Source organism: Electrophorus electricus, chromosome 1 (genome assembly GCF_041902795.1).
Source record: "Electrophorus electricus isolate QZ-2024a chromosome 1, ASM4190279v1, whole genome shotgun sequence".
Lineage (NCBI taxonomy): Eukaryota > Metazoa > Chordata > Actinopteri > Gymnotiformes > Gymnotidae > Electrophorus > Electrophorus electricus.
The window spans coordinates 31471930-31499288 of record NC_137497.1 but is presented as its reverse complement, the minus strand read 5'-3'; the positions used below and the strand labels follow the sequence as shown (position 1 = coordinate 31499288).

The 27359-nt window shown below is 48.8% G+C and overlaps 1 protein-coding gene across 9 annotated transcripts in view; it reads right to left on the bottom strand.

Annotated features, from left to right (window-relative positions):
* Positions 1 to 27359, bottom strand: part of oxr1a (oxidation resistance 1a) — a 108161-nt gene that overhangs the window by 10054 nt on the left and 70748 nt on the right. For 5 of the 9 annotated variants that reach the window (XM_027009529.3, XM_035525886.2, XM_035525883.2 and 2 more), the window contains 8 exons: positions 21961 to 22043; positions 13227 to 13334; positions 12465 to 12572; positions 6817 to 6993; positions 6259 to 6440; positions 4807 to 5414; positions 2142 to 2310; positions 405 to 570 (listed from right to left, as the gene is read on the bottom strand). In XM_027009529.3, the coding sequence (XP_026865330.2) occupies positions 405 to 570; positions 2142 to 2310; positions 4807 to 5414; positions 6259 to 6440; positions 6817 to 6993; positions 12465 to 12572; positions 13227 to 13334; positions 21961 to 22043 (1601 nt within the window). Of the gene's footprint in view, positions 1 to 404; positions 571 to 2141; positions 2311 to 4806; positions 5415 to 6258; positions 6441 to 6816; positions 6994 to 12464; positions 12573 to 13226; positions 13335 to 21960; positions 22044 to 22295; positions 22366 to 27359 lie in introns of those variants that run through there. The other 4 variants (XM_035525887.2, XM_081715108.1, XM_081715119.1 and 1 more) reach the window with 4 other exon arrangements.

Sequence of the window (27359 nt, the reverse complement as noted above, 5' to 3'; positions counted from 1 at the left end):
AACAATAGTGTGGTGGGAATTTGTTGACCAAGTGAGGCAACTGATTTCAGAAACAGTGAGCAACCACTGGACAACACAACATGATGGCAAATGGAAGAGGAGTTCAGAAAAAGCATGTTAAAAGTTCCGGGCACCTAGAATAAAGGAAAAGAAAATCAAAACAGATACACAGAGACAATGAAGACACACTAGAAGAATATATATATGCACTACAATAGTAAACATCTCAGCGTTTTGCAGTGCACAAGCAAAACTTGTTATAGGACGATAGAAATACAAGCAAGCCACACAGAAAGTAACTCACATAGAAATGAAGTCAAATACAATGCATTGTTAAGTTTGCAGAATATATATTAAAAAAAAAGATGCATAGGGCAGGACAAGGGATTGACGGACAGGTCTACCTCCCACTCCTTGCCCGAGGAGTCTGGCGTGGCCTGCTCCTCGCCGGCTTCTGATTCGTTGATTTTCTTGACCACGATAAAGGCCGGCTCGCGGCTTATGCCGCTGATGTCATCACAAAACGTCTCCGGGCTCCACTGGATGAAGAACAGGTAGAGGTGGTCCGACCTGCAAGTAACGAGTGAGGGTGGGATGGGTGTGGGTGGAAGGTGTGAGCCTAAGAAAGTCGACTTTGAACAGTCAGATAAATAAATAAATAAACAGAAGCTTAAAGATCAGCTTCACTAATGAAAGCCGGCTAATCCAACTCCGAAACTGCTACTGGTCAGTCGGATTTAGCACAAACGGCAGTCGTAGAGCCCGGAGCAGTACGCTGGCCCTACAGACAGCCCTAGTTATTTCTATGCATACACGACAAATCGCAGCTGTAAAACTGTCACATGGCCGAGGTGTAGGCCTGGTGGCGCCCATCCCAAGCCATTGCATGGCGAGGTCAGCGAGACAGCGTGCATTATTGCAGTAGCCCCACCCACCCACCGCTGCACGTTGATCTTCTGTGTCGCCAAGCAATTGAGCCACGAGGTAAGGGAAGAGGCAGAGACCCACACATGCACGAGCACATGGCCCCTCCTACTTGTATTTCTGCGCCGAACTGATGGTCGTCAACACTGCAAGTTTTCGGTTTTCCATTAATATACAGTGACTCAGGACAAGGGGAAAATGAGCAGCCCACAGTGCGCAGCACAAAGACGGGAACACTGGGACCTTGTTTTATGAAAGGAAAGTGATTCATTGCATGTCCTTTCACGACAAAGATGGCACTGTTGTTTTTGGTGGTATGGAAGAACTGATAGTAAGGCTTTGAATTATTTCTGGCCTTATATGAAGTGGCTTGTAAAAATAACTAAAACCAAATCATGCCTTTGCGCAGCCCGGCTTAATTTGCTAGAGAAACACACTTTACTGCTTCTCAGAGACTCTCAGAAGCCTCTTTGTATTGGTATTAAATAGCAGTAAAAAAGGTGTGGTTTAGGAAAGCTTTACCCAGGAAACTCACATGCTGAATTAAATCTTTCAGCGATTATTTGGATCCATATATACACCCGCTAGGTGTTAAAACAGGGTTTTGCTGCAGACCCTATGTGACTCGAAACTTTTAGAAATGTCAACAAACTATGTAAATAAAGATTAAATTGCAAAGTAAACAGCTGCACAAGGTTACTTACTTCTAAAGAAATAATGAGTAATTATGTACGTATGTACGCGCGCGCGCGCACGCGCACACACCCACCCACCCACACACACACACACACACACACAGACACACACACAGACACACACTCCTGTATTACTATCTTTATGTGGGTTTTACACTGGCCAGTATTACTGCTGTAAATAAAAATAATTTCTTTTACATTTACTTAACCTCACTCAGCGTTCAGTAACATAATGGAAACCGTGTGCTTCTTTAAGTTTGTCAAGTGAAAGCTGCACATTAGAGAAAACACACACACGCACTCTCACACACTCTTACACTCTCACACACTCTCACACACACACACACACACACACACACACACACACACACACACACACACACACACACACACACACACACACACACACACTGTTATCTCTTTGGGCCTGTCCAGCTTGTCCAGGCTTCACGAATGAGAGCCAATAAACTGCTCTGTAGGAGGCGCTAGGGGCGGGGCAGAAGCATGGCAAGCTGCGCTCACCTCTCCTGCGGCACGGAGAACCAGTACTCATGCTTGCGGTCCCGCTGGGCATACTGCTGCATGCACGCGCTGGCGCTGGACACGAACGTTTTCTTCATGGCCTTGCCCACTCGCAGGCACAAGAACCTGGGAGACCTGGACATCCGCCTCTCCCTGGACACAGACGAACCTGGGACACGGGGAGACGTTATGCGCTGCAGGCTTGGCGCAGGACACGTTTCAAAGTTGAATAATGGGAGCGTCTAAGTTAGCGGGTAGAATCGCCACGCCTTGGAACGCGAGCGCATCCAACACGTGTGCACGAGTGAGGGCAGTGATACGCAAACCTGCCCTCTCGACAATTGCATCAAAAAACCATTTATGTGTCCATTTACTGTTTATCTGCATTCTACAAAATAAAAAAAATAATATAAAGCATTACTGCATGTTTTAAATGCCCATATGAATGAAGTGAGGTAAGTCTAAATAAAGCATATATAGCATTATAATGTCATGTTAATGCAAGTTGCACAAAATCGAAAACTAAAATAACTGATTACACAAAAAGGGGAAATTGATGTTATATGTTCTTTTTTGTTGTTGTTGCAAGGGCTCAATTGGCCATTTCAGAACACACTACCTAATGAGTGCATTAGCATAGTCTACAGTAATGAGGTCCTCAGGCCTCAGAGCAAACAAACAGCACTATATGCCCCCTGGTGGAAGCCAGAGCTCCGTCACACTAAGGCAGTGGTGCAAAAGTCCGGTCTGGGTCGGAGTCCAGCAACGGGCTTTGATTGATTGATGAGTTGAGTCAGGTGTGTTTAAGCAACACAATCACCAAACCATGCTGGACTCTGACCCAGTCGAACCAGGGCTTGCTACCACAGTGCTGCATTAATTAATATTAGTTAAACGCACTTGATTCAACCATCAGTCAGCTGCCAGGTTTAGCAGGGTTGTCTGAGCAGAGCAGTCACCAAACTCTGCCGGACTCCGGGCCACTCGGCGAGGACTCTTGGCAGCCCTGCGCCAAGACGCCGGAGGAGGAGATGTCGCGGTTCCCCAGCCAGCAGGGCAAGGGCAGCCTCGTTAGTTCAGCCCTTCCAACTACTCAACCCGCAAGTTCTGCACAACTGCTGCATGACGACGGAGCAGGGCAGGGTGGCGTGCTGGTTATCTGGTTATTTTTTAGTGATATTAACCATCACGAGCCCTCCCCCCGCTAAAGAGCAGCAACAGTGGGGTGCTGTATATACCTCTGTAAAGTGAGGTCTAAAAATGCAGCGCATACACCATATTTTGCATTATTATTTATATGAATATTCATGTAATTTAATCCTTGATTAGGCTTAGTGTGCACCTGGATAATTAACCCATGATGGCATCACTTGGGGGTCTCGACGTCTGCATTTCATCAGAGAACTTATTGAAGAGAAAAATGCACAAACATGGTCGCTCGCACGCACGCACTCACGCACACTTAAAGGGAAAAAAAGCCCTGGCTGAATGGTCTTTGGCACTGCCTGTGTGGGGCAGCTCCTAACGCTGGATCAAAATCCGCCTTGTTTTCTTCTGACCGCGTGCGTGCGGTCGCTGTGCCCACAAAGTTCGGTCTTGCGCATCGGATGTGAGCGTGTGCCTGGGCCTTGTGGAACTTGTTGAGAAGTGCTTTGTCAGAGCTTTAGGCTAGGTGGTTGCACTCGTCCTCGGGTGATAGCGGGTGAGGCTCGTTTTAAGGCACTTCTCCCCCCATCCACCCGTCTCGCTGAATGCCAAGCGGCACTGCGCGACCTTATCAGCACCTCCCAGCAGTGTGTGCCCCCGACAGACAGCAGAGGCCTTCTGCCACGGTGAGACTTCAGAGCGCAGCACGGTAACACTGTGTGTTATTATAATTAATGTAAGCGACTCTGGGAAAGGTTCTGAACCCCCACTCCCAGCAAAACACTGGAATCATCGCCCAGGGCAGGAGTCGAACGGAAGAAACGGTTTACCAGAGAAACTCTAATTAAAGAGATAAGACATGCAGTCGCTGGCACGGCGGTGGAGTCTGAAGGTTACGTCTTCTGCTTTGGCACAGTGCAATGCCCACTGCGTAAATGAAACCTGTCCCATTCGGAATGGGAATGGGAACTGTAATGGGAGTTTCTTCTTTAAGAGAATTACAAGGACACAACTGATGTATCTTTCCAGACCTTGAATCACAGTTAATTTTACAGTCAGTTGTAAAAGGAAAAAAAAAAGTTCTAAAAGATTTGAAAAATAACAAAACAAAAACAAGATAAAAATAAAATGGCAGATGGACAACGACGACTGCTTCATTAAATACAATTGTACAATTGTTATTTAAAAATAACAATTGTTGTGCAGCAGTTGTTTTGAACATCACAAACTGGACAAATCACCAATATACTACATGAAGATAATATACTCTGATTTAAATTCTGCACATCTTACATATCCAAACCATGTTGGTAACAGTCTGTTCTTGTGAAAGAGTGCTAAGGAGGAAATTTTGCACATCTTGGCTACAGCCTTGACATTGAGACATGGCCCGATTTACTGTCAGAGCAGCTATTTTAGCTTTAGCTATCAAGCAGTAAATACAGTTTAGCCAAAGCGCTCTTAAAATAAAGTGCTTATAGCAGCTTTAAATGGATAATGCAGGTTCCTTCGAGCTTACCTTCCTCGGAGCTCTGTCTCTGGCTTTCCTTGGCTGGCGGGCTGTCCTTCTGCGTCTGGTGTGCGTTGTCCCATTCCTCCTTGGCCTGTTGCATAGTGTGACTCATCCACATCTTCCTGAGCTCTTCCACGTCTGTTTCCGAGTCCCGGGTTCCCTGTGGGGTGGGCTTAGCCACGTCCGGGCCGCCTTCGCGCCCTGCTGCGGACTCCACTGGCCCCGTGGTGGGGCCCAGGGAGGCCGGGCAGGGGTCTCCGGCCCGAGCCTGGCAGTGGGGTTGCTGCTGGTCCCTGCTGGTGGATGTGATTGGATGCTCCTGGCTGGGCTGTCTGGAGGCTGCCGTGTCGCCGGCTTGCTCGCCGCCACTCGTGGTCAGCTCTGCCCCCGGAGCGCCGCCCGCTGTCTGGACGGACTCGCTCGAGGCGCCTGAGGACTTGTCCTCCTCGGCGGACTGACGCTCCTCCTGGATGGGCGACAGGTCCGACTCGGTGAAGACGTCCTCGGAGACGGAGCGCTCCATGCCGCGGGGGGCTGTGCTGCCGCTGTCGTGGCCATCCCGCGGACGCCGCTCATCCAGTTGCCAGGTCCCTGAGAACAACGCGTCCAGATCCCTGGGTCAAGGACAGACACACTGCCAGGTTTGGGCGGACACGGGATAACCCTACACAGCCACCACTTAGGTGGACGCTTGGGACTGACATAACAAGGTTTAACTAGTACATGACAATAAGGAATGACTTTTTGCTTATGCATTTTTGCACTAAGATGTCTTTGCAGCACACGTGGTTGCTAAAACAAGCAGGCGAACAAACAGAGTCACTCGAAGATTTGGGGGTTGGGGGGGGCGGTTGCTGCTAAAATCATTAACTTCTTATTACAACACCAAACGGGTGAACAATCCTCACACAGGCGGCTGAAGGTGCTTCATTAACCCTGGAGTAAAAATCCATTTCCTGCACAATAAGGCTGATCGATGCATATCTGAAACCATGGTGGGGTGCCGGTCGCCTTGCATTCGGCTCCCCCGGCTCACGTGAGACAAAACACTTGTCTGTCACGTGAGATCTTTCACACCTCCAGATAAACCGCATTAACGGTATGGAATTTAGGGCGATCTTTGCAAGTCTGGTTCTTTAATGTAAAGAAGGTGGCGAATGAGCCACAACTCTGTCTGCAACTGTTTTGTTGTTTTTTAAAGAACATTTAATCAAGAATAACTAATGTTATTGGTTCTGAAGCACAGTAGTCACACTGGATGTGCCCATTCTAAATAAGAAATTATCAGGCCCTTTGTTGGATAATAGCCCCATGGTTCCAACGGTCTGTGTATAATAACAGCCCCATGGTTCCAACGGTCTGTGTCTGATTATAGACCCATGAATCTACAGGCTTGTAACTGATAACTGCCCCATGGTTCCACAGGCCCATGTGCTCCAGTGAAGACAGCTGTCTTACGGCACAGATTCGCGGATCTTGCTGTCAGTGATCTCCCGGTAGACACCGGCTGACTCCACCTCCTCCAGTGGGCACATGATGCCGTACTCCTCACAGCCGTGCTCCTGCACCAGGGGGTCCATCCGGTGCGGGTCGAACATAATGTTGTTGGGTGTTATCAGCAACACCCCGCTTACTGCCCCCTGGTGGACATAGAGATAGAAAGGTTTGGGTCTTTGGTCACATGCAAAAGGTCTTTCTTACTTTATAGAGGCGTTTTACTCTGAGTGGCATAGCAGAATCATTTCAATTACAATGGAACAAATCAGTTCATTATTGCTCTGATCAGACGGTAAAAATTCGCCGAGAGGTCTGGATCTGTGTGGTAGCTGAACTCCCAGTCCAACCTGAGAAAGTTTTGCCCACTTGATGCCCCCAGAGTTGCAACCATCTTATTAACCGTTAAGTTCAGAATTACTCAGCAAACCACTACAGGAAGACAGTGTAGCGGAGAGTTTTCACAGGAGTGTGTGTGTACATGTGTGTGTGGTCTGGGGTGCAGGGAAAGTCCGGACTTGCCTTTCCATCCGTGATGTACTTGCAGTTGATTTTAAGGAACTTTTCCGTCAGTGCCTCCTCTTCCTCGGAGGTGGAGGAGATCGCGTGGGAGTGCCGCAGGGCCGGGGCTGGGGATGGAGTCGGGGATGGGGCGGGGGCGGGCGAAGGGGCATCGGGCCTAGTCCCACCCTCGGGGTCCTGGAAGAGAATCGGGACAGAGGAAATTTACTTTGCTTTATTTTACTTTGTTTTATGTTTCTATAGTCACAGCCTGCAGATAAGCGTGTGAGTCAGGGACACCAGCGGTTCACATGCATTCTTCTTATGCTGAATCAGCAGTTGCACGCACTGTTCTAACCATAGCGATAGAGGAAGCCTTCAGCACTCAGGCTAACCAAAGTATGAATTAGCAGATACCCTGTAGGAGTTGTTTTTTCTCTTTTCTGTTCGCTTTGGGCGTTACTGCCACTGTCTGTGTATTAGGGGAGCGGGACCGTACTGCGGTTCAGTTCTCTTTCTCTGTTATAGAGGGGACAGAACTCAATAAACTTTTTTTATTACTCAATGCATAAAGCTGTCTGTGTTTGATGCGCTCTCATTTTTCCACCACAAATGAGCAGAGCAGGATTCTGCAGTGCACCCTGGACGCGGGGTAAACGGAAAAGTTGGACGAGGTCCCTCACTGGCGCTGCCCCGCTGGTCGCCTGCTCTGTGTGAGCCCTGAACGTGATGACCCAGCGCTTACTGTCTGTAGTGTTGTGAAGGCCCACAGCTCTGAATGGCAGCCCGGCTTTGCTTTGGTATTAAACCATTCCCAAACTGCGCATCAGAGCCCATCCATGGCTGCGCTGGCGCACCACATGGCTGCCTGCCTCTGACTGCAGGCCTCTCCTCAACAATCAAACACCACCGTTTCATGCGTGGGGTGGATGAACGGGCCACGGGGAGCAGAAACGTTATTTCCTGCTTATAAGGAAAATTCTTTTCCTTCTGTTTTCAGGCATCTCAGAGAGGATGGTAACAGAACAGAACAGCACAGAAAACCTTCTGTATGTTTCTAGGGTCTGCACCGAGCAGCCTGTGACCGGCAAGCTTTGTGTAATGAATTGTCGTATGGCATGTTTAAGTGTGCGTTAGCTGATAACATCTGAAATTTAAGGCGCACAGCCGTGACAGAAATAGCCATTAGGATGTCATTAGATCGAACGCACCGCGTTTGTTTCAAAAACTCTGATAAGCAACTAAAAACGTGTTAGCACGGGAGAACGCTGGTGTGTACATATATCCCGAGAGCCATTATTCTTTCCCACTCCGTTTGTATGCAGGTGAAAGTGATTTCTATGGTAATGGGGAGGATGAAGATGACCTCTCCGGCGTTCAGGAGTGCTCGTGTGGAGCTGCCCAGCTGACGGACGTGAAGCATTTAGGCAGGCCCGAGTCCAGGTGCCCCTCCAGCCTGTCTCCTCCTCACAGTGGCGCGGCCGAGTCATTCCACTCTCGGTGCGAGCGCTTTTCCCAGAATTAAAACCAGACCTTGATCCGGATCTTAGGCGTTCAAGTGCTTTGAGCACGGAGAGTCCGTGGGGTGTGTGTCGGCGTGCGCGAGAGCGCCGGTTTGTCTGGAGAGCGTCCTAAGCTGTGTGAGAGCCCGCGTAGAGACTGGCGGGGTCAGGGAGCGGGCGGAAGGATCAGCTTCAAAAGAGAGCCCCTGCCCACAGTTGTCTGCTGCTCTCTTATACACCCCCCCCACAGCTCTGATCCCTCCACAGGCAAAGCCCAGCACTGCCGAGCCTGACGTATGAAGGTTCTGGTGTCAATGGCAACACACTGCCCATTACTTATACGCTACACTCTTTTAATGAAAGCCTAATAATGGCACTAATGGCACTGGTCTCTTCTCTCTGCACCGGTTTCAACCTGAATAACTTGTCATCCTTCGGGTCAACCTGGCTTCAGTACAGCCACAAAGAGCACACCCCCGAACACCACGGTACAGCTCGGGTCCTGGTAGAGCTGGAATAAAGCTTTTGGCTCAGTTCCCTGCAGACGGCACCATGGGAACGGGATATAGGCCATGGCTGCATACACCTGATTAACACAACGCTTAATTTTGAGTCAAGTAAAGTGGCAACACGTCAGTGCCAAGAAGACTCTTCCTTGATTCATTTTTAGATTTTAAATTCATTTTTCAGTTTTGGCACCTTTAGGAACGAGCTGAAATTCGAGACTTGGTTTCTGCTTAGTAATATTTTTAGTGTGCGAGGCATTGTGATATTAGAGTGGTAAGAGTGGGCTTAACATTTCAGTTTGCTGTTCTTATCATTAGTTTGCTCTATGTACACATTCAAATTAAATCATTAATTCCACATTTCTACAGAAAGGGATTAGCCCACTTGCTAAAGCACCCATCACCCCTACAACCCAAAGGTAGGACTCCTCAGGAAGCAAAGAGAACAGATCCCTCCCTCTGACTACAGACTTCCGAAACACTGCCATGCTGAGACAGACAGACCACCCCCAGAGCCTCGAAAAAGCAGCCAAGGAGTCAAAACATGTCTTCCTGGTTACCGTGTTTGGCGTAACACCTGCCTCCGGGGAGCCAAATTGGTTCAGCGCCCTCGGCCCCCTTCGCCCGCCCCCAGGAGACAGAGCACAGGAAGGGGGAGTTAGTCTAGCGCACTACGGAAGGGAGGTGATGGCAGCTGAGTGTTATTCGTGACTCTGACGCTAGCAGGCTGTTTAAAGGGCTGGCCACACACACCACGACTCATCGCTGTTAACAAGCGACAAGAGGAAGACTCGTCAGAAAGGGCGAATGCAGACTTGGCTCCTGTGTTTGGAGCAACCGCAGAAATACAGAAACTAAGCTCCAATCAGTGGGTTTGTTCCACAAGATCTGAGCAACACTACTAGTGTGTTTGTGTGTACATACATATTTGTATATACTTGTGTGTGTGTGTGTGTGTGTGTGTTTGGGAAGTTGATTATGGCTGGGAATGTTACTTATGGTGGAAGCAGGGACTTTTGCTTTGGAATTTGAGCTGGTGGTTAATGCTAAACTCGAGACTTAGCATCTATAAGTCCAAGAGACCCAGAGAAACCCAGATTCAGAGACACCCCCCCCCCCACACACACACACAAACATACAGACTCAAGTCAACTTAAACTCGAGTCACAGATTTGAAAGACTAAAGATTTGACTCTGACTAGCATCTTGACTTATGACTTTTGAAAGACTCATGAAATTCTATTGTCTAACTGATGGTTTGAGTAAGACTTTTCCATTTCATCTCATGCGAGCGTCTTGCCGGTAAGTTGCGAGACGCTCGTGCTCAGCACTTACGTTTTATTATTTATTGCATCTGTCTTAAAACACTCACCAAACAGTTGGTATGAACAGCTAGCCTGTTAGCTAGCTGATGGTAGTTTAGATAAGGAGTATGCTAGCCAGCTAGACTGATAGCTAAGAAACAGGTTTTCTAGTAAGTTCCATATCATAAGCAGTAATGACTTCCTAGGTTTCGTAGCTAGCTACATGCTCCCTTCCCCCACTGCCAATCTATTGTTAGCTAGCTAACGTTAGACCAGCCAAAATAGAGAAGGTTTTAACCCAGAGACTCGGGACTTGACTCGGACTTGTTCATAGTGACGCACACACCTTGGAAATGGTGCATGTGGACAGCTGAACGTACAGCACTTTTTGGGGTGCAATGATAAGCTGGTGTGGAAACACATCTCCTGTGGTGAGTCTTGCTACTACAGCCAGCAGAGTGTGAGGCACATCAGATGTATGAGAGCGACAAATGTATGAGAGGGAGAAATAGGGGAGGAGAGAGAGCGTGAGAGAGAGAGAAAAGATACCAAACAGAGTGGAGACGAGAAAGCGAGAGAGACAGAACAACAGCATCACTGAGGTTCTAGAACCAAATGTTTAAAGTGCCGTGCTGGGTTGGTGAGGATAAGTTGGGCGTATTGCGGAAGTGTAAGTGTGTGTATGTGTGTGTGTGTGTGTTCTCCAGGCTATCTGCAGCTTACTTACACCAGACTGGCTTTTTCCGAGGCCCGTAGATGAGACTGGGCTGGTGCGAACCAGGGGCTGGATTTAGAACATGCCCTGTAGCGAGCCACTGACTCAGGCTCCAGGGTGCAGGAGGGCTGGGGGTGCATGAGAGACACCAAACACCAGCCAGCTCCTCCAGGCACACACAGGTAATTAACCCCCCCCCCCTCCCCTACTTGCTTTCTTACTCTCGTTATCTTGGTCACACACATGTGCAAGCAAACACTCAGATGCACGCACATCATGCAAGCACACACACGCATGTGCACAGACACACACACACATCCCTCTCATGCAAGCACACTCTTTCTTCTACTTTCACTCTCTTTCACTCTCTTTCTCTCTTACTGTGTCTCACTCACAAACACACAAACACACACACACACACACACACACACACACACACGCTTCCCTCTCCCTGTCTTAAACACTAAACACTTAAACACTTAAACACTCTCGTCTTCTTTCTACCGGAAGACTAAATTTACCCTGTAGCAGGAAGCGTGGGGTGAAGCTGAAAGAGTGATAACGTTGGCCTACTGAAGGAGAACTCGGTGAGCCAAGGGGAGAAACGCTGCATCGCTCGTCTCCTGCTGCCATTTTCAGCTTGAGCTGAACCGCAAACTTCACCTGAGGCCCGTACAAAGCTGACCTTTACCAGCTAGCCTACACTGGCCTTTCCTTTTCAAAAAAATTTGACTTTCAAAAAAGTCAAAATCTTTAGCTGCCAAAGGATGCCCTGATCCGTTCTTAGCCTCTGTAAGTGAACGCCGCGTACGGTAAGATTAGCGATTACTTCTAATGGCAACCTTCAGATAAACCTGTCAAAAACCGCGTGTGAGAAGGGCACAACACAGGCATACAAAGCAGCCCAAGCCAGTGCGTGTTGTCCTCTGCGTCTGATGCACTAGTCGGCCACCGGTTGTGCGCGCTTGCGCGCGCGAGTGTGCCCGAAACCGGGGAAGCGCCCCTTCCGCTCAATGAACCGCTACTGTGAGCGATTGCTAGTGAACTCTGTCACGTGCGAGCGTCTCCTCGACGATAAACAAGGACCCATACGGCGAGTTTGACACAACAGGCTGTGAAATGTGTCCCTCCGTCTGAGCAGGTTGGGTGGGTTCAACCAAGAGCCGTGCGGATGACGTGACATCCACGCGCGCCGCGCTGCCTGGGCAACGAGAGAACGGCCCGAACTCGGCGAGAGGGTTCAGCTCGGGACCAGCTGAGAGGGGAACAAAGGCAGGATGGCTCTGACGTCCTTTCAGTCCTCCAGGGACAGAGGCATGTGGGAACCACGTGGCCAATTAAGCAATGATGCGGAGGTAAATGAGAGCGAGAAAGACAGTGAGTGCGTTGAGTGGAGAGACGAGGCCAAAGAGGGAGTCATATGCGTGTATGAGCAGCCCTGGTAGTTATGTTACCTGTCAGCTTCATGCCTGGGCCAATGTTCCAAGGTCACCTGACAACCATCAACTGCACTGTTGTCTTCCGAATGTTACATGAGTGTGTATTTATGTTGCATGTACATATGTATGCATGCTTGAGTGACTGTGCGCGCGTGTGCATGTGTTCGTGTGTATGCATGAGTGTGCGCGTGCGCGAGCGTCACCTTCTCTAGGTCCGCCTCTGAAGAGGTGGGTGACAAGGGGCTGATGGGACTCAGGGAGGGCGAGCTTCCCACGCTGGACACGTACTCGGGGTCAGGAACATAGAGAACCTGCCAAAACAGCACAGCGGTGACACACGCATGCACATGCATGCGCAATCATGCTTGTGCACGCTCGCTCACACCCTCGCCTGTCCTTGCCAGACACACACAAACACACACACACACTCTAACAAGATTAAAAGCATGTCACTTAGTCGATGAATCCGCCACTGAATGCAAAATGGGCTGGACGTGGAGTCAGGGTGCAGAGGGCGGAGTGAGACGGTGCTGTGAAACGTGTTACTATGAGCTGGTCTGCATGCGGGCAGAACGGGGGCTTGGAGTGCAAGCCCGCTCCCTGGGAAAGTGTGAGAGATGGTGGACAGAAGTGGGAGTGGGAGACTGCGAGGTAGAAGGGGTGGAAAACTGTCTGCTCCTGCTAGCAGCTTGTCTCTCTGTGTGTGTGTGTATTTGTTGAGTGTTATTCTGACGACCAGCGATCTCCTTCATAACGTCAACAGCAGTAGTTCAACAGCGGAAGCCCTTATAGGCTATGCAAATACATGCAAAACATCATGTAATTATGGGGAATACTTTGTTTTGTGAAGCGCAGGAACATGAGGAGAAGGAGCATGTGAGGAGGTGAAAGGGAGAGGGAGAGACTGCTGAGCAAGAAGGGGGTGGGCAAGCGTGAGAGAGTAGAGGAGAAGAAGAGACACGCACCTGGCCAGGGACCACGGCTCTGGAGAAGAGCTTGTTCAGCTGAACCAGCTCGTTGGGCGTGGAGTCGAACTTCAGTGCAATGCTGTTCAGGGTGTCCCGCGACTCCACCTGGACCACAGGCGCAACGTGCGCCACAGACAAACATGGGAAAAACAAGGGTCCACGCATGAAAACGCAAGACGCCACAACACAGCGTCGCGAACGAGCACGGGAGGCTGGGGGAGGCGTCCTCGCTCTGGGCCGCCGGGTACGGCTAGTCTCGGCGAGGCGGCACATTACGGGGCATTGACTGTTCAGGGATGCTCGTTTGGATGGCAGAATATCCTGTTTGAATGACTATAGTATGAAGGCACGGTTAGACCTCAGAGACTGTGGGAGTGCGATGGTAATCTCCTCCGGCAGCCAAAGACAGCAGTGAGTAAACCTCCAGGACTGGCGTGACTGAGTGTGTGTGCACACCCGCGTTCATCCTGTATAATTCCAAAGCCTGAAGCATTTGTTTGTTTTCATCACAGGGCCTCCTGATCTAGGGAGCGGGACTGAGAGAGCTCTCTCTCTCTCTGTGTGTGTGTGTGTGTGTGTGTGTGTGTGTGTGTGTGAGTCCAAGTTGTGATGCAGAATGTTTGGGTTTTTTTAACATTTCTCCCTTAAAAAAAAAAAAAAACCTCTGTTCTGAAAGCTAGGAATGATCTACACGTCTGCTCTCTGTTCCAATCCACTGAGTCTGGCTCATGGTATTCTCAGATAATCCAGGGTCAGATGAGATGTACCACATACAGGATAATGCGCGGTTGCACAAAAATGTATTTTCCATTCCCACCATTATTTTCCATCGTCTATAGTGTATGGTGCCCCACCAGGGTTAACATTTCAACAACGGCTGCACTCAACTTCTTTTTAGAAACAACAGATATAGACTCAGTATCTTTCAAATGATGCAGTAAACTAGGCATTTCTATGATCATGAGTTTCCCAGACATAGATGAAGCCTAATCTAAAAATTCCTTACTCTGAGATTAGGTTTAATCCGGGCCTGGGAAACCGGAAACTTTAGATGTAGCCTGAACTGGGTCAGCAGAGTAAAGAGAGAGAGGCTGGCCGCCCTGGTCTGGGCCGTCAGGTGCTTTGGCAGTGCGTCATCCCAGCAGCCTGATGCCAGCAGGAACCGCTCTGAGCTCCCGTCGCCCGGAAAAGACACGCAACTGCAGAAATTGCGCCCGTGCTCCGCCCCCAGCCGTTATGCCGAAGCGGTGTTACGGCGTCGCTCTCTTTGGAATGTAAAAAAAGAGAGTGAGGACTCTCAAATTCAAAGAAAGGCGCTGCAAATGCAATCTTCAGGGGAAAAAAAATTTAAGGGGTTAAAAAAAAGACATTCATTAGGTCTCTTGTAGTCGCAAGAAAAGTGCTACATGCTTGTAAAAATCAGGGACGAAATTATTCAATCAAGAGCAACGTTTCAGTGAGAGCGATAAGCGGGTCTGACACGAACGTAGTGTGTACTTGTGCTCAAGGTAAACATGCTGCTGAAATGCCGATAACTGGATAAGGAAGCGGTGGCTTAGATACGGGAACCGTGGCCGTCTGAGGAAATTAGGAACTGTTGAGGAGCTCGAGGAGAACATGGCGCTCTGGAGGCAGCCAGCCTCGCAGAGGGCAGCGGGTCGGGCTTGGGCGGGCTGCCCCCTTCCCAAAAGCGCGGCCTGTGGGCTCATCTCCTATTTGAAACGTCCTGCTTCTCAACCTGTGATATGCAACCCGCTTCTATCAGTTCTGGGATGCCGAATCGTTTCTTAAAGAAGCACGTGCCAGTTTGCATTATTCAATCGATCAATTAAATAATTGTGTCCTGTTATATTATGTTTCCTACTCATCAAGATGCTATTTTTGCTTGGCAAGATACTGGGAGATTCAGTGGAGGATCCAGCTGTTCTCCTGGCAGCTGCACGAAGGTACTCCGAGCACGATTATCAGTGCTGATTTTAAAATACAGAAACAAACAAACAAAAAAATGTGTATCAGAACAACAGTAGAATGTCCATTGTGATCTAGAATGCATATTATATTATTGTGGTTGTTATTGTGACTGGTCTAGTGCAATGATGACACCATCACCAACAGTTTTCGCTGTATTTTTGTAGTTTTTGTAGAAGTTGTCACCATCTGGCCATAGTAAACAACAGACTGTTTAAAACACCTTTAAAAATAGTTTTAAATAACAAACAGGACAGAATGGCCAAAGAATTCCTCGTTAATTGCTTTGCAGCTGGTCACATTACGAGGAGCAAAGCCAGGATTATGCCACATACAGGTGAAAGGTGAACACTACATACAGCACCTTTAAATGTTTAAAAACACAATGGATATTTAAGCGCGAGATAGTCGGCACATTCCTTATGGAGCTAATCCATAACCACCTGGTTCTTTTCGTTGCCTGGCACTGTTCCGCTGTCCTGCACCACTGACGTGCCTACTGATCCAGTCCACTGTACTGCATCGCATACTTATCAGGGCAGCCGTTCGGATCAATACGGTGACCACGGCCTCACAGCTACTCAGGGAGAGCCGCAGGCCAATCACACGCCTGCTTCTGTCTGTCACCAGGTGACACGCTCATGCTTTAGAAGGAAGGACAACGTGAACTGATTGGCCAAATCAAGGAAACAAATCTATTTAATATCATGTTTAATATCTTGTCTCAGGTTAAGTTATTTGGGGAGAACAATGGTAAGAATGGTACGGCTCAATGACAACAAATATAATTATACATTGCATGCCCAAACAAGGCAGGTTTAAAATAGCAGTATATTGCTATATTGGTGGTATCGTAGCTGACGATGATATCGTCAGTACCACACAGGACTGAAACACTTAGACTTTGTACCAATATCACTACCTTTACTTCAAACCTAATGAAAATTGACATGCAAATACTGTAAACACTTTGATAAATGCACACCATTGGATAAAATCTAATTTGCTTTTCGTTTAATCAAATATTGGATTGCAGTACAGAAGGATTCAGTCTTATAGCTGGTATTAGTTTTGCCCCCCAAAGAGTTCTTCACCGTGAGCCTAACTGCTACATTAGTAGTAACTGCTACATAACTGCTACAGAAACTGTGGAGAGCATTCTGAATTGTGTTGCCAAGTATGGGGTAATAACTCCCCCAGGTCCTGAGTCAGATGTGGGACTAATCTGAACTGGGCAAGTGCGGGTCACTGCTGGTTATTCGGGCTGTGAACAGGGGTGTGTGTGCAGGTCACGGCTGTCAGTGGTTCTTTAAGACTGTGAACAGGGGGTGTGTGAGGGTCACAGCAGGGGCTTTGGGCAGAGAAGGGGCATGCCTGGGTCACGGCTGTCAGTGAGTGTGAACAGTGTGTGAGCGGGTCACTGTCTGTCAGCGGTGCACCAGACTGTGAACAGGGTGGTCTGCGGGTCACGGTCTGTCAGACTGTTTACAGGGTGGTCTGCGGGTCGCGGCTCTCAGCGGCGCGTCAGGCAAATCCGCCCACACGCTGGGCTAAACGGCGGCGTCAGGTCACCTCGCCGGCTGTGTGTGACCCTGATGGCTGCGTCTATGGCATGAAACGCGGGTGCCCGGCCTTTTCCTTTGCGAGTAAACGAGAGGGCGGGGAAAGATGGTGGGGGAGAGAAGGAAGGGAAACATTAGCCGTCTCTCTCCCCGGACGTGTGGTTCCGTGTTCGATATTCCCCTGCAGCGACCGGTCACTTTCATCCTGTAGTCAGACACTCGGCACTGGACTCCCCCTAGGACCTTCCACCATCACGTTATTTTAAGCTGCTCGACACCGCCCTGGCGAACAAATACCACCCTCCCCGACCCATGCCTCGCCGCTTAGACACTGAACACCATCATTTAAGATCATCTTAACACTATGACGCTTTCGGGAAATGAGCTTCTCAGCAGTAGGATGGTAGTTTCTAGAAAATAAAATTTAGGAGCAAATAGGGCATCGCCCGTTTTTTTTCCTGCACAGCATTCTTCTGTCAGAGATATTAAAGCAAGATCCTGTTATATCAAACAAGAAACAAAGCCATTTTAAAACAGATCAACTGACCCGCTGTTAATTTACTGATACAAGCAAAGATCGACCCTCATTGTTTACAATGCCTGTTTACTTTTATGTTTATTCTGCACTAGCTGCTGCTTTGCTGCCAAACTTGATGGATGGTGTAGTACACGGGTGGAGGTATCTGAAATTAAATGGAGTCCACCGATAACACTGTTTGGCCCATTTGTTAAAGATGTGGTGATGTGCGTTAGTGTTGGGATGTTCCGCTGAGCACCGAGACAGATCAGTGCTATGACTGCGCTGCTCGCTAACGAAGGGTCGGGCTGGTGTGGAGTTTCGGTGACGTGTGTGATTAGTGTCCGAAGGGCGGCCGTGGTCCAAGGGGTCCCAGGAGGAAACATGCCTCCTGCTCCTGTCGAAGCGATCGACCGCCGTGGGTCAAGCTGCGCTCTGACAACTGCTGACGCTCAACACACACTCGCTGCAGGGAAAAAAGAAGGCTTAAGCACTTTGCACGCTCGCATGCGCACACGCCCACATGTACACAAAGTGAAATATGCAGCACACAAACACACACAAGGAGACAAAGAATGAAATATAAAGCACTGACAGATTAATGCACATGCACAGTAAACGGAAAATACAAGCACTGAACAGTAAATGAAAAAAAAAACAACACACACACACACAGAACACATAAATAAATAAACACATACAGACACACACATAATGAAATATAAAGCACTTACACATCAATACACATGCACACACTAAATGAAGAATGCAAACAAGTGCGTGCGCACATGCACACACACACAACACAAAGTCATCTAGCAGAATGCACCTGAAGATATTGCACTGAGCTGTGAAGCAGGGAAGAGGACACAAACCGGCAATAATCAATGTGTGAGCAGGAAGAGCGCCACCCGCTGGAAGCAGTCCCACAGCGCGGGGTGTAATCAGGCAGGATGTGGAATCAGGGGAGAGGGAGTGCTCCGACCGGCTCCTGAACCGCACGACCCTGCCTGCCGCTTCACCAGCGCAGTTGCCATAGTGACACTGTCGTTACTAGCCTCATGGCATGCGGTGCCTAACTGTGCCGTTGATCATTTACAGGCCTAATTTTAGCACAGCGGTCAGAGCGCGACGTGACATTCTGTCCTTCAGACAACACGGGGAAGGGGGGGGGGAGAGATTGAGAGAGGGAGCTGGAGAAAGAGCGAGGGAGGGATAGAGAGAGGGAGCAAGGAGAGAGATACGGAGAAAGGGAGAAAGGGAGTGGGAGAGAGACAGGAAGGGAGAAAAGACAAGGGAGAGAGGGGGAGGGGAGAGAGAGAGAGGGAGAGGGAGAGAGGGAGAGAGAGAGAGGGAGAGAGAGAAAGGGGGAGGGAGAGAGAGAGAGAGGGAGAGGGAGAGAGGGAGGGAGAGAAAGAGAGAGAGGGAGAGAGGGAGAGGGGAGAGAGAGAGAGGGAGAGAGGGAGAGAGAGGGGGAGAGAGGGAGAGGGAGAGAGGGAGAGAGAGAGAGGGGGAGGGAGAGAGGAAGAGGGAGAGAGGGAGAGAGAGAGAGGGAGGGAGAGAAAGAGAGAGAGGGAGAGAGGGAGGGAGAGAAAGAGAGAGAGGGAGAGAGGGAGAGAGAGAGAGGGAGAGAGGGAGAGAGAGGGGGAGAGAGGGAGAGGGAGAGAGGGAGAGAAAGAGAGAGAGGGAGAGAGGGAGAGAGGGAGCGGAAGAGAAAGCAAGGAAGAGAGAGGCTGGTACGATGCACACACATGACCGCCTGGTCCACAGAGCAAAACAAAAACAACTGGGCTCTCCTCGATCCTGAGTGAAGATCAGGCCAAGGAGGAACTTTGTGGGTGAAGGACAACACTCTACTCGTCACCTCCCCTGCCAATAGGGCAAGACTCTGAAGAGAGACCACGTGTCGTCGTGTAAGCAGGCTGCCGAGAGGCGAGAGCCCGTGTTGGACCATCGTAATGGGCATGGATACAAAGAGATCCTTGTGACAGGATACTAACCAGCGACTGCCATCTGGAAAGGCACCAGTCTTCAGTCTAGGTGCTGGCACTAAAACGTTAGAGGCTTCAGTCAGCAACCAAAACCAACCAAAAAAATCCAAAATATTTCGCACTGCAAAGGCCTCCGAGCTGGGCAGGCATGGAATATATTTTGTTGCTCTCCATGGGCACCAGTTGGCTCCTTAGCATTTGTTAGAAGGTGTCCTGACAGAGCAGCGTGGCTTCATCACCAAAACAAAGCTAAAAAACCTCCAGCACTCAGGCAACACGGTGCGTAAGGCCCAGGCACTGAGCGCTGGGCACTGAACCCAAAGCCAAACCCCAACCCCAACTCTAACCCCAACATCACCCCAACCCTAACCCATCACACCCCCTCCAGCGGTAGGCAAAGCTCCCTAACTGATGGATGGCCCAGCACAGAAACTGATTGTGTCACTGTGAAAGTGAACTGGGCCCAGAACTGCCGCTTGTATGGTATGGCTACGCCAGCCACAAGAACCCACAGAGGAGTGCAGCTACAGATGCCCTGCTGCCAAAAAGACGGACTACAGTTACTCCAATAATCACTCAGTCACAGGGGACTGGTTACACAGACACATTGATTAGCTAGTTCTGATTTGGTATAGAAGAGTAAAGAAGAATCAGACGTACACATTTATGTGTGCGGGATGCTGTTTTATTGTAAAACACTGTTGATTAACAAAACAGCTCACAAACTAACATTAAAGGGTATTTCTGAGCATCACTTAACATCACATTAATGTGATGCTAATATTGTCTTATGTATTTTTGCCAAGCAAACCAGTCATTTCTGGAACCTGCATGAAAATTTGGCTCTGTAGAAAGACACAGGTCATAGAATTTAGCTAATAAACATCTGTACAGGCTTCATTCATGTTCTAGCTGAACTAGCATTACCTATGACCTTTGACCTTGCGGTGACACAAACCCCTTATTCTTACCTGCTTCATCAGTTCTACCAAGTGAGCTACTGGAGTACTTTACTCCACAACAAGATGCGTTCTATGCCTCATATGTCTGTGGGTAACATATTAATTATCCTTCTCGGTCGTCCACAAGCTTTTAAAAATTGGACTATAATATCTGCGGACCAAAGTTAATACCAACTGTTTCTTCTGAGCTCGTAAAAGCTAGACTCCATTATTCTCTGTGTATGAAGTTGGCAAGCATGTAGCAATTCAGTTAGCCTCCCGTATGACTACATTATCAGCTCACAAGCTCCGGTCTCTTTCCTGGAGTCAAAGCGCTGTTTTAATTGGTTATCGGAGAGCCAATAGGTGGACCTCGCTGAGCTGGGTTTGTTTGCCAGTGGCTAAGTGGATGGTAAGCAGTGGTGGAGTTCTTCACATTTTTTTCCTCCCTCTTCCTCTCAAGACAAAACATTTATTTGATAAAGAGCAGGACTTGAAAGTGTTCTGTGCAATGGAAGAGCACACTTATCAACAATGGAACTAATGAAAAAATGAGATATTTGTTGAACTTAAGGTGGACCACAAAAATCACTGGAAACACTCAGGGCCGCCTTAAATCTTACCACATGCTCATGTCTCTGACATCTCTCTTGTCGTCCACCTCCATACCATCAAGGACTCTATTAACAAGGGTGTGTCCCAAAGGGGAGTGTGTGGTAGGACGAGAGGGGGTCTTAAGAATAAGAGCAGAACCGTAACGTCCAAACGGGAGCTGACTAAGACCCTGTGCTCTCCTCCTCGCCCCTCCTTTACACACTGCACCGAAGACATCAATGGGCCCCCCGTGAATTCTCTCTCAGTTCCTGTCACAGACAGGTGATGGTCTTTGGTGGGCGGGGCCAGGGGTGGGGCCACAGGGGGCTGGAGCGACACCTGGATGAGCTCGGACCCAGGCTGGACGTGGAGTGTGGTGCCGCCCCCATGCCTCCCAGAGCCTGGCAGCACTCGCCTGGCGCCCCCTGTTCACCACTGGAAATCTGAGGGTCATTTCAAGAACACAGAGCCAAGTGAACGCTGCGCTTCGTTTTCATCTCAAAAGCTGTCTCTCCCTTTCTATGTCTCTCTCTCTCTCTCTCTCTCTCTTCCTCTGGCTCCCTCTCTCTCCATTAGTATCCATTGTTCTCTCTCTCTCTCTTTCTTTCTGTCATTCACTCCCTCGCGTCACACAGACACCAAATCGATAGAAAGGCAAAACGCAGATGGGAGGTCGTTTGTGAGCGCTGACGGCACGCATGCCGAGAAGCAGCAGACGCGATCGCGTTCTCCCGCACACAGTGCCACAAACGGGACAGCGGCTATGTAAACAAACACACACCCACATATGCTTTGACAAACGGTGCTCTCTCTCTCTCTGTCTGTACTTGGCCGACGTTGACCTGAAGCCCCCCTGAGCTGGTCGACCGACGCGGGACAGCAGGGAACGGCTGCCTCCCCGCGGCTGTGTGGGACGCAGCCCGGGAAGGAGATGCTGCGTTTGCGTGTGCTGACGGAGGTGCACTTCACACCGCAGCCGCACATAAACAAGGCACAGGAATGGTCCCGCTTGCGCACACGCACACACACACACACACGTCTCAGTGGCAGCAACGTCTACAGGAAAAGTACACGAGTCCGCAACGATGCCAAAAGCCAGACAAAAACAGACTCACATCCAGAGAAATAGCAGGAGGAAGGAAGGAAACCTTCACTTACGGAATACTCGATGGTCCCTTTGGGGCGCTGGAAGGACATGCGTCGGCCATCCTTCTTGTCGGGGGTCTTCTTCTGGCCGGTATCTGTAAGCAGGCGAGGCAAGGTGCGCATTACGTTCATTCTCCTCTCAGCTTGTCACAAGCTGCCGCTCTCCCTGCCTCGTGGCGAGACAGCTCATTCGTCAGCGGCAGGGGAATGGTTCCTGCCAGCCACAGAGCGCTGCGAGGCGAGGCGATCCTCTCTCTCTCTCTCTCTCTCTCTCTCTCTCTCTCACTCCACCTCCCTCCCTCCCTCCCTCCCTCCCTCTCCACAATGACAACAGCAGGCGTCTTCACCTTGCTTATGCCTCCTGCTGCTTCTGTCTTGCGGACTTGGACCACCCCGACCTCCAGGAAGGGTGGCCAGAGCTGAAAGTGTGTGTGTGTGTGTGTGTGTGTGTGTGTGTACGTGCGTGCGTGCGCGTGCATACGCACACGTTCACACGCATGCGCGAGTAATCCTTCACAGCACTGGGCTTACTGGGGAGGTTATCTGTAGCTGCTAGGTGGAGGTGTGTGTGTGTGTGTGTGTGTGTGTGTGTGTGCGCGCGCGCGTATACATGCTTTGTGCATGTGTGTATGTCTGCAAGGGTTGTGTGTGTGTGCATAGACTGATTGAACGGTGTTAGGAGGTACTTGACGTGCTCGGTTTGCCAGCACGGGGCAGAAGCAGGCCGCGGGCTAACAGGTTTCTCACTTGACTTTGGGGAACAAAAGAAAGGCTCCGCTGGGGAGGCGTGAGTCATACACTGGCCCAGCTATTTCTGGGGACTCTGGATCCATCCCATCCAGGAGACGGCACAAAGCAAAACCAGGACACCTGCTCTTCTCAGATCACAGCTCCGTAAGCAAAGATGAGCAGACACGAACATTCTGGGCAACTACTAATAACCCACACACAGCTGCAGATTTCTTATATTAAACATCAATTAGTGACACATTAATTCTGTAATCTCAGCTTTAAGTAAAAGCAATTCGTTCATTAAACATGATTTGTCTGTAGTCTGAAGTCAGTATATGGAAGACCCTGCGGGTTTAGACAGTTTTATGTGGCATTAAATTCTAGTTGAAGAAAGGTTACCTATGCATTTATACTTTGGGAATCCCAAAGATTACAAACAGGCATATAAGAGGCTGTAGATGAGAGAGAGAGCGAGAGAGAGAGAGAGAGAGAGAGAGAGAGAACAGCAAGAAAGTTATTTGGAAAAACATCCTTACTTTCATCAAAATATGTGTGTGTGTGTGTGAGAGAGAGAAATAAACCTCTTCATATGTTGGGGTGGAAACAGCCTCATGGGGAAAACAATGAATTTAATATGTTTTAGTGGCACAGGGAGACAGGCTCGGGCCAATGAGTTGGTCGCACTGCCGTACCGGAACATTCTGGCAGCCGCCAATCACCCCCATCCCCCACTTGCCCTTTAACAGACACCAGAGACCATGCCTGCCACAGCGGGGTGGTGTATGGGTCGAAGGTCAGCTCGCTGGAAACCAGATCTTCTTCCTAATCCCCGAATAGATCACTAACGGGAGCGTGGCCCGGAGTCACTGCGTGGCGCGACATAATTAGCATAAACAGATAAACATTTGCCTTGGCCTACTGGGCAGACATGAAAGCGACTCAGACTTGTCTGCGCCACATTCACGGAGCTAAACAGCGCAGTCTGTCTCTCTCACACACACAAGCACGGCTCCTGTACCTCGCAGGTAACCGCCCCCTCTTGCTTGAAAGGCTCGTTGTCTGCGCCTCGGTCCGAAGGCCGCGGCTCTTAAAGCAGCGCGGGAAAGGTCGGAAGCTCGCGTTTATTTTGGGGTTTAGCTGGGGCAACCCAGTCTGTTTGTACGGATTTAAATAAACAAATATCATGAAAAATAAACACAGATATTCCTGGTTTTAACATCGCTGTTATGGTTTGCAAGTCGTTTGAGGCTCCAGCGTCTTGCTAAGCTAATGTTAGCGTGGTGTTGCGCGAGCCATGTCAAAACAGACAAGCGGTTTCTTCTCGGAGAATGAAGCGTATCCCTGGCTCCTGATGTTCGGTGCTTATCGTCGACCGTCACGGTAGGATATCAGCTTTATGCATAGCAGGCTATGTTAGTTATATAGCTAGTTAAGTGTTATTTAATGAATGTCATGAAATGTATTTGTCTTTTTCCGGTCCATGAACTTAACCGTTTTTTCTCCCATTAATTTTTGATCATTTCGTTGAGATGCCAAAAAGCTGAATTCCCCCCCCCCCCCCAATACGTTACAGAAAAAAGAATGAACTGTTTGGAAGTACCTAAAGGGTAAAGAAGCTTCCCTAAACCCTATAAATTAAAAGATATTTTGAAATAAATAAGAGATAAATAATTATCATCATGGGAAGAGCTGTTGGGAGGTTCCTGGTAATGGTTGTTCTCTGTCGGAAAAAAAAAATGTATTGGATTTCCTTAGGCAAACTTGCAGTGAGTAAAGATTGTTATCTGTATGGGTCAGGGAAGAAGCGGAGTGTCCCTGTGTGAGGCAAACAAAGGCTTCTCTGATTGAGAAACAACCAGGCAATTTCGCTTTGGCAACTTGTTTCCCTGCCAGATGCAATAGCCCAACGGACGTTATTTTTAGTGCGCCCACTTATTCGCTGTTCAGAGTGGTGGCGGAAGCAAGCGCTCCAACATAATGAGCAGGTGGCGAGCGCACGCGCGCAGAGAACGAGGAGGGAGGCGGTCCATCTTAAGAAACGACGTCAAAGTGGGCCGCAAAGACTACGACCACTGCTTGTTGCTTTATTTAGACACAGAGTAAAAAAAACGAATAATAAAATAACCATTAAATAACCCCATCACCTTTCAAGTATATAGTTTATATCTTTTAAAATCTGTGAATTGCATTTAAAGACCTGCATCACTACCGGCAAAATATAGCCAAACAGAAACAAGTAAATAAAGGCCAATCAAATACTTCTACTGTCACACCATTTCAGCAGTCTTTTGTAGCCTTGAGGGAAAATGCACATATTTGCTCCACTGACTGTAGGGATGACTACACATTTCTGGGGTTTTCCCTGCTTTTCCCCAGCAACCGTGGCTCACCTAGGTTGAGCTGCTGAGCTCAGGTGTGTTAGGGTGCAGAAAAGGACATCGCATGCGTACCCCAGCGTCGGCGCTGAGAACAGCTTCAATGAGCGACTCCAGACAGGCCTTGGATATAAAGGTTTGATGCTGCTGAGAAGCCCCAAAAAGAGAAACAAAGTCTTTTTGATACACACAACGATATGTCAACCCTAAGTACCACTGAAAGAATGCCGAATGAAGAGAGTATAGTAAAAGGGTATTCAATGATTAAAAATAATATCAGAATGAGTCTAACTGGGCAAGCTCATCAAAGCCAAAAGTCAAATGGTGCTCTAGATGTGCTCCTCCGTGCAATCCCAACAGCTGTATCCTGATGGACATTAACCCCACTTTATCTATTGTCAGTCAGAATCTCAAATATAGACCAGAATATCTTCACACTGCTAGGACTTTGGCAAGTTTTCAGTTTGTGTAATTGTGTTGCACAGTGCTAACATGCCCAACCAAGTTGCTTCTGCTTGGTTAATGAGCATTTCCACACATTTCCAGTCTCATGCAACTAGCAAGGAAGTTTGACACTTGTTAACATCAGGAAATCTTTTTCAGAGTCTAGACAAATAAGTAACATCGTTTAGAAAATGCAGGTAGTGTAATCTTCATCTGAATCTTCCTTATGCCTAGTCCACACTAACACAGGTAAATTGGAAAACATTGTTTTCATAAATTTTGTCCATCCAAAACTGTTTTTTTTAACCACTGAAAATGAATCGCATCCAATGTGCTATTCTAAGTTGATAAGTCTGAGAATAAAGCTTTTGTGTTGTGTTGTGGATAAGGGAAAACAGCTTTTAGAAAACACAAAAAAAAAGGTGGAACTCATTATGAAGCTGTTTACTGCAGCTGGTATTTTAATGTCATGTTTTGTTGCTCAAGTTTGTCCAGACAAAGAAGTGGTTTGTCTTTTCTTGCCATATTCTCTACATATTGGTGGCAAAGTTTAATGTGACTGTCCCATGGCGAACATAACGTAGGAGTCATGCATCATTTTTGTGTTTTATTGTTGACACGGAACATCTGGAAAACATATTGAATAAACTAGTGTATCCAAAACAGTGTTTTCCAGTTTACCCATGCAAGACTAGGACTTAGTCTTGATCTTCATCTGCATCGGGCATTCCCCGATGAACTACGTAAAACAGTACAGTGTGGCAGATGCTTTACGCGACCCCTGACAGAAAGTGCAAGGCGAGCAAAGCTGGAACTCCCAATGTTGAAACCCCAAAAGCTCAAACCCCCAAAGCTGTCAATCATGGCCAGGCAGTGCAACCTCACCGCATAGAGCTTGGCCCTGGCCGGCCAGAATAGCTCACTGTGTCAGAGCCTTAATTCAGCCACCTTTGTTTAATTGCTCATTCTGGGAGATGACACAGTAAATGTGGGAGAGAGTCCCTGGGTGGACTCTCAAGTCCTTGACTGGATGTAAAACGCAGGACTCATAAAGCCTGGACCTGAATGCAGTAGCTACAGTTGTGTGTGTGTGTGTGACTTCTGCTGGGACAGCAGTTCAAATGCAGCAGTAGAGGAGCACCTGGGGTCGATAGGGCCTGCTTTTCTCCCTCATTAACACCCACCCCAGTGCAATTAATCAAGCCCTGATTGTGTCAGCGACTCGGTGAGTGTTACCTCACGCCTGGGCCTCTCATTAGCATGCGCACCAGGGTGACTCATCACACCCCGAGCCTCCCATCCACTTGGCGGTTGCTGCTTTTGCACAAGCTCTGCCTGGTTTAGAAACTGAGAATAACGACAGCTACTGTATGTCCATCCATCACGCACAACCAGGCTGCTTGGAAACTATCATCACTGTGCAATGCAGCAAGATACGTTTAACGGTCACGAAAAAAAGAAAAAACTAAGGAGACTGTGAGCTTGGACTGAGTTTCACCTTTTGTGCCCATGAATGTCTGAAAGGGGAAAAACGTCAGGAGAGAGACCCAGAATATCAGGCTATGGCCAGTGGCTGCTTGGTCTCGACACATGCCTGTAACCCCCCCCCCCCGCGGTGTGGGACACCAGCTGCTCTGCTTACAGCCCCCAAATCAACAGGAAATTACCAAAGTGCTGAGTTGATTTTAAGAAAGCACCCTGATACTTGTCCCTTTGCATTGCAGCAGTTTTCTCAAAAGGTCAAAGACCAGCCTTTGTGCATATGGGGAACATCAACCGCCAGAGGCCCCTGGTCCTGCCTCTTCCACATCCTCCTCCAGTTCTTCAACAGTGCGGGCGCCGATGTGCACATGTCCTCCA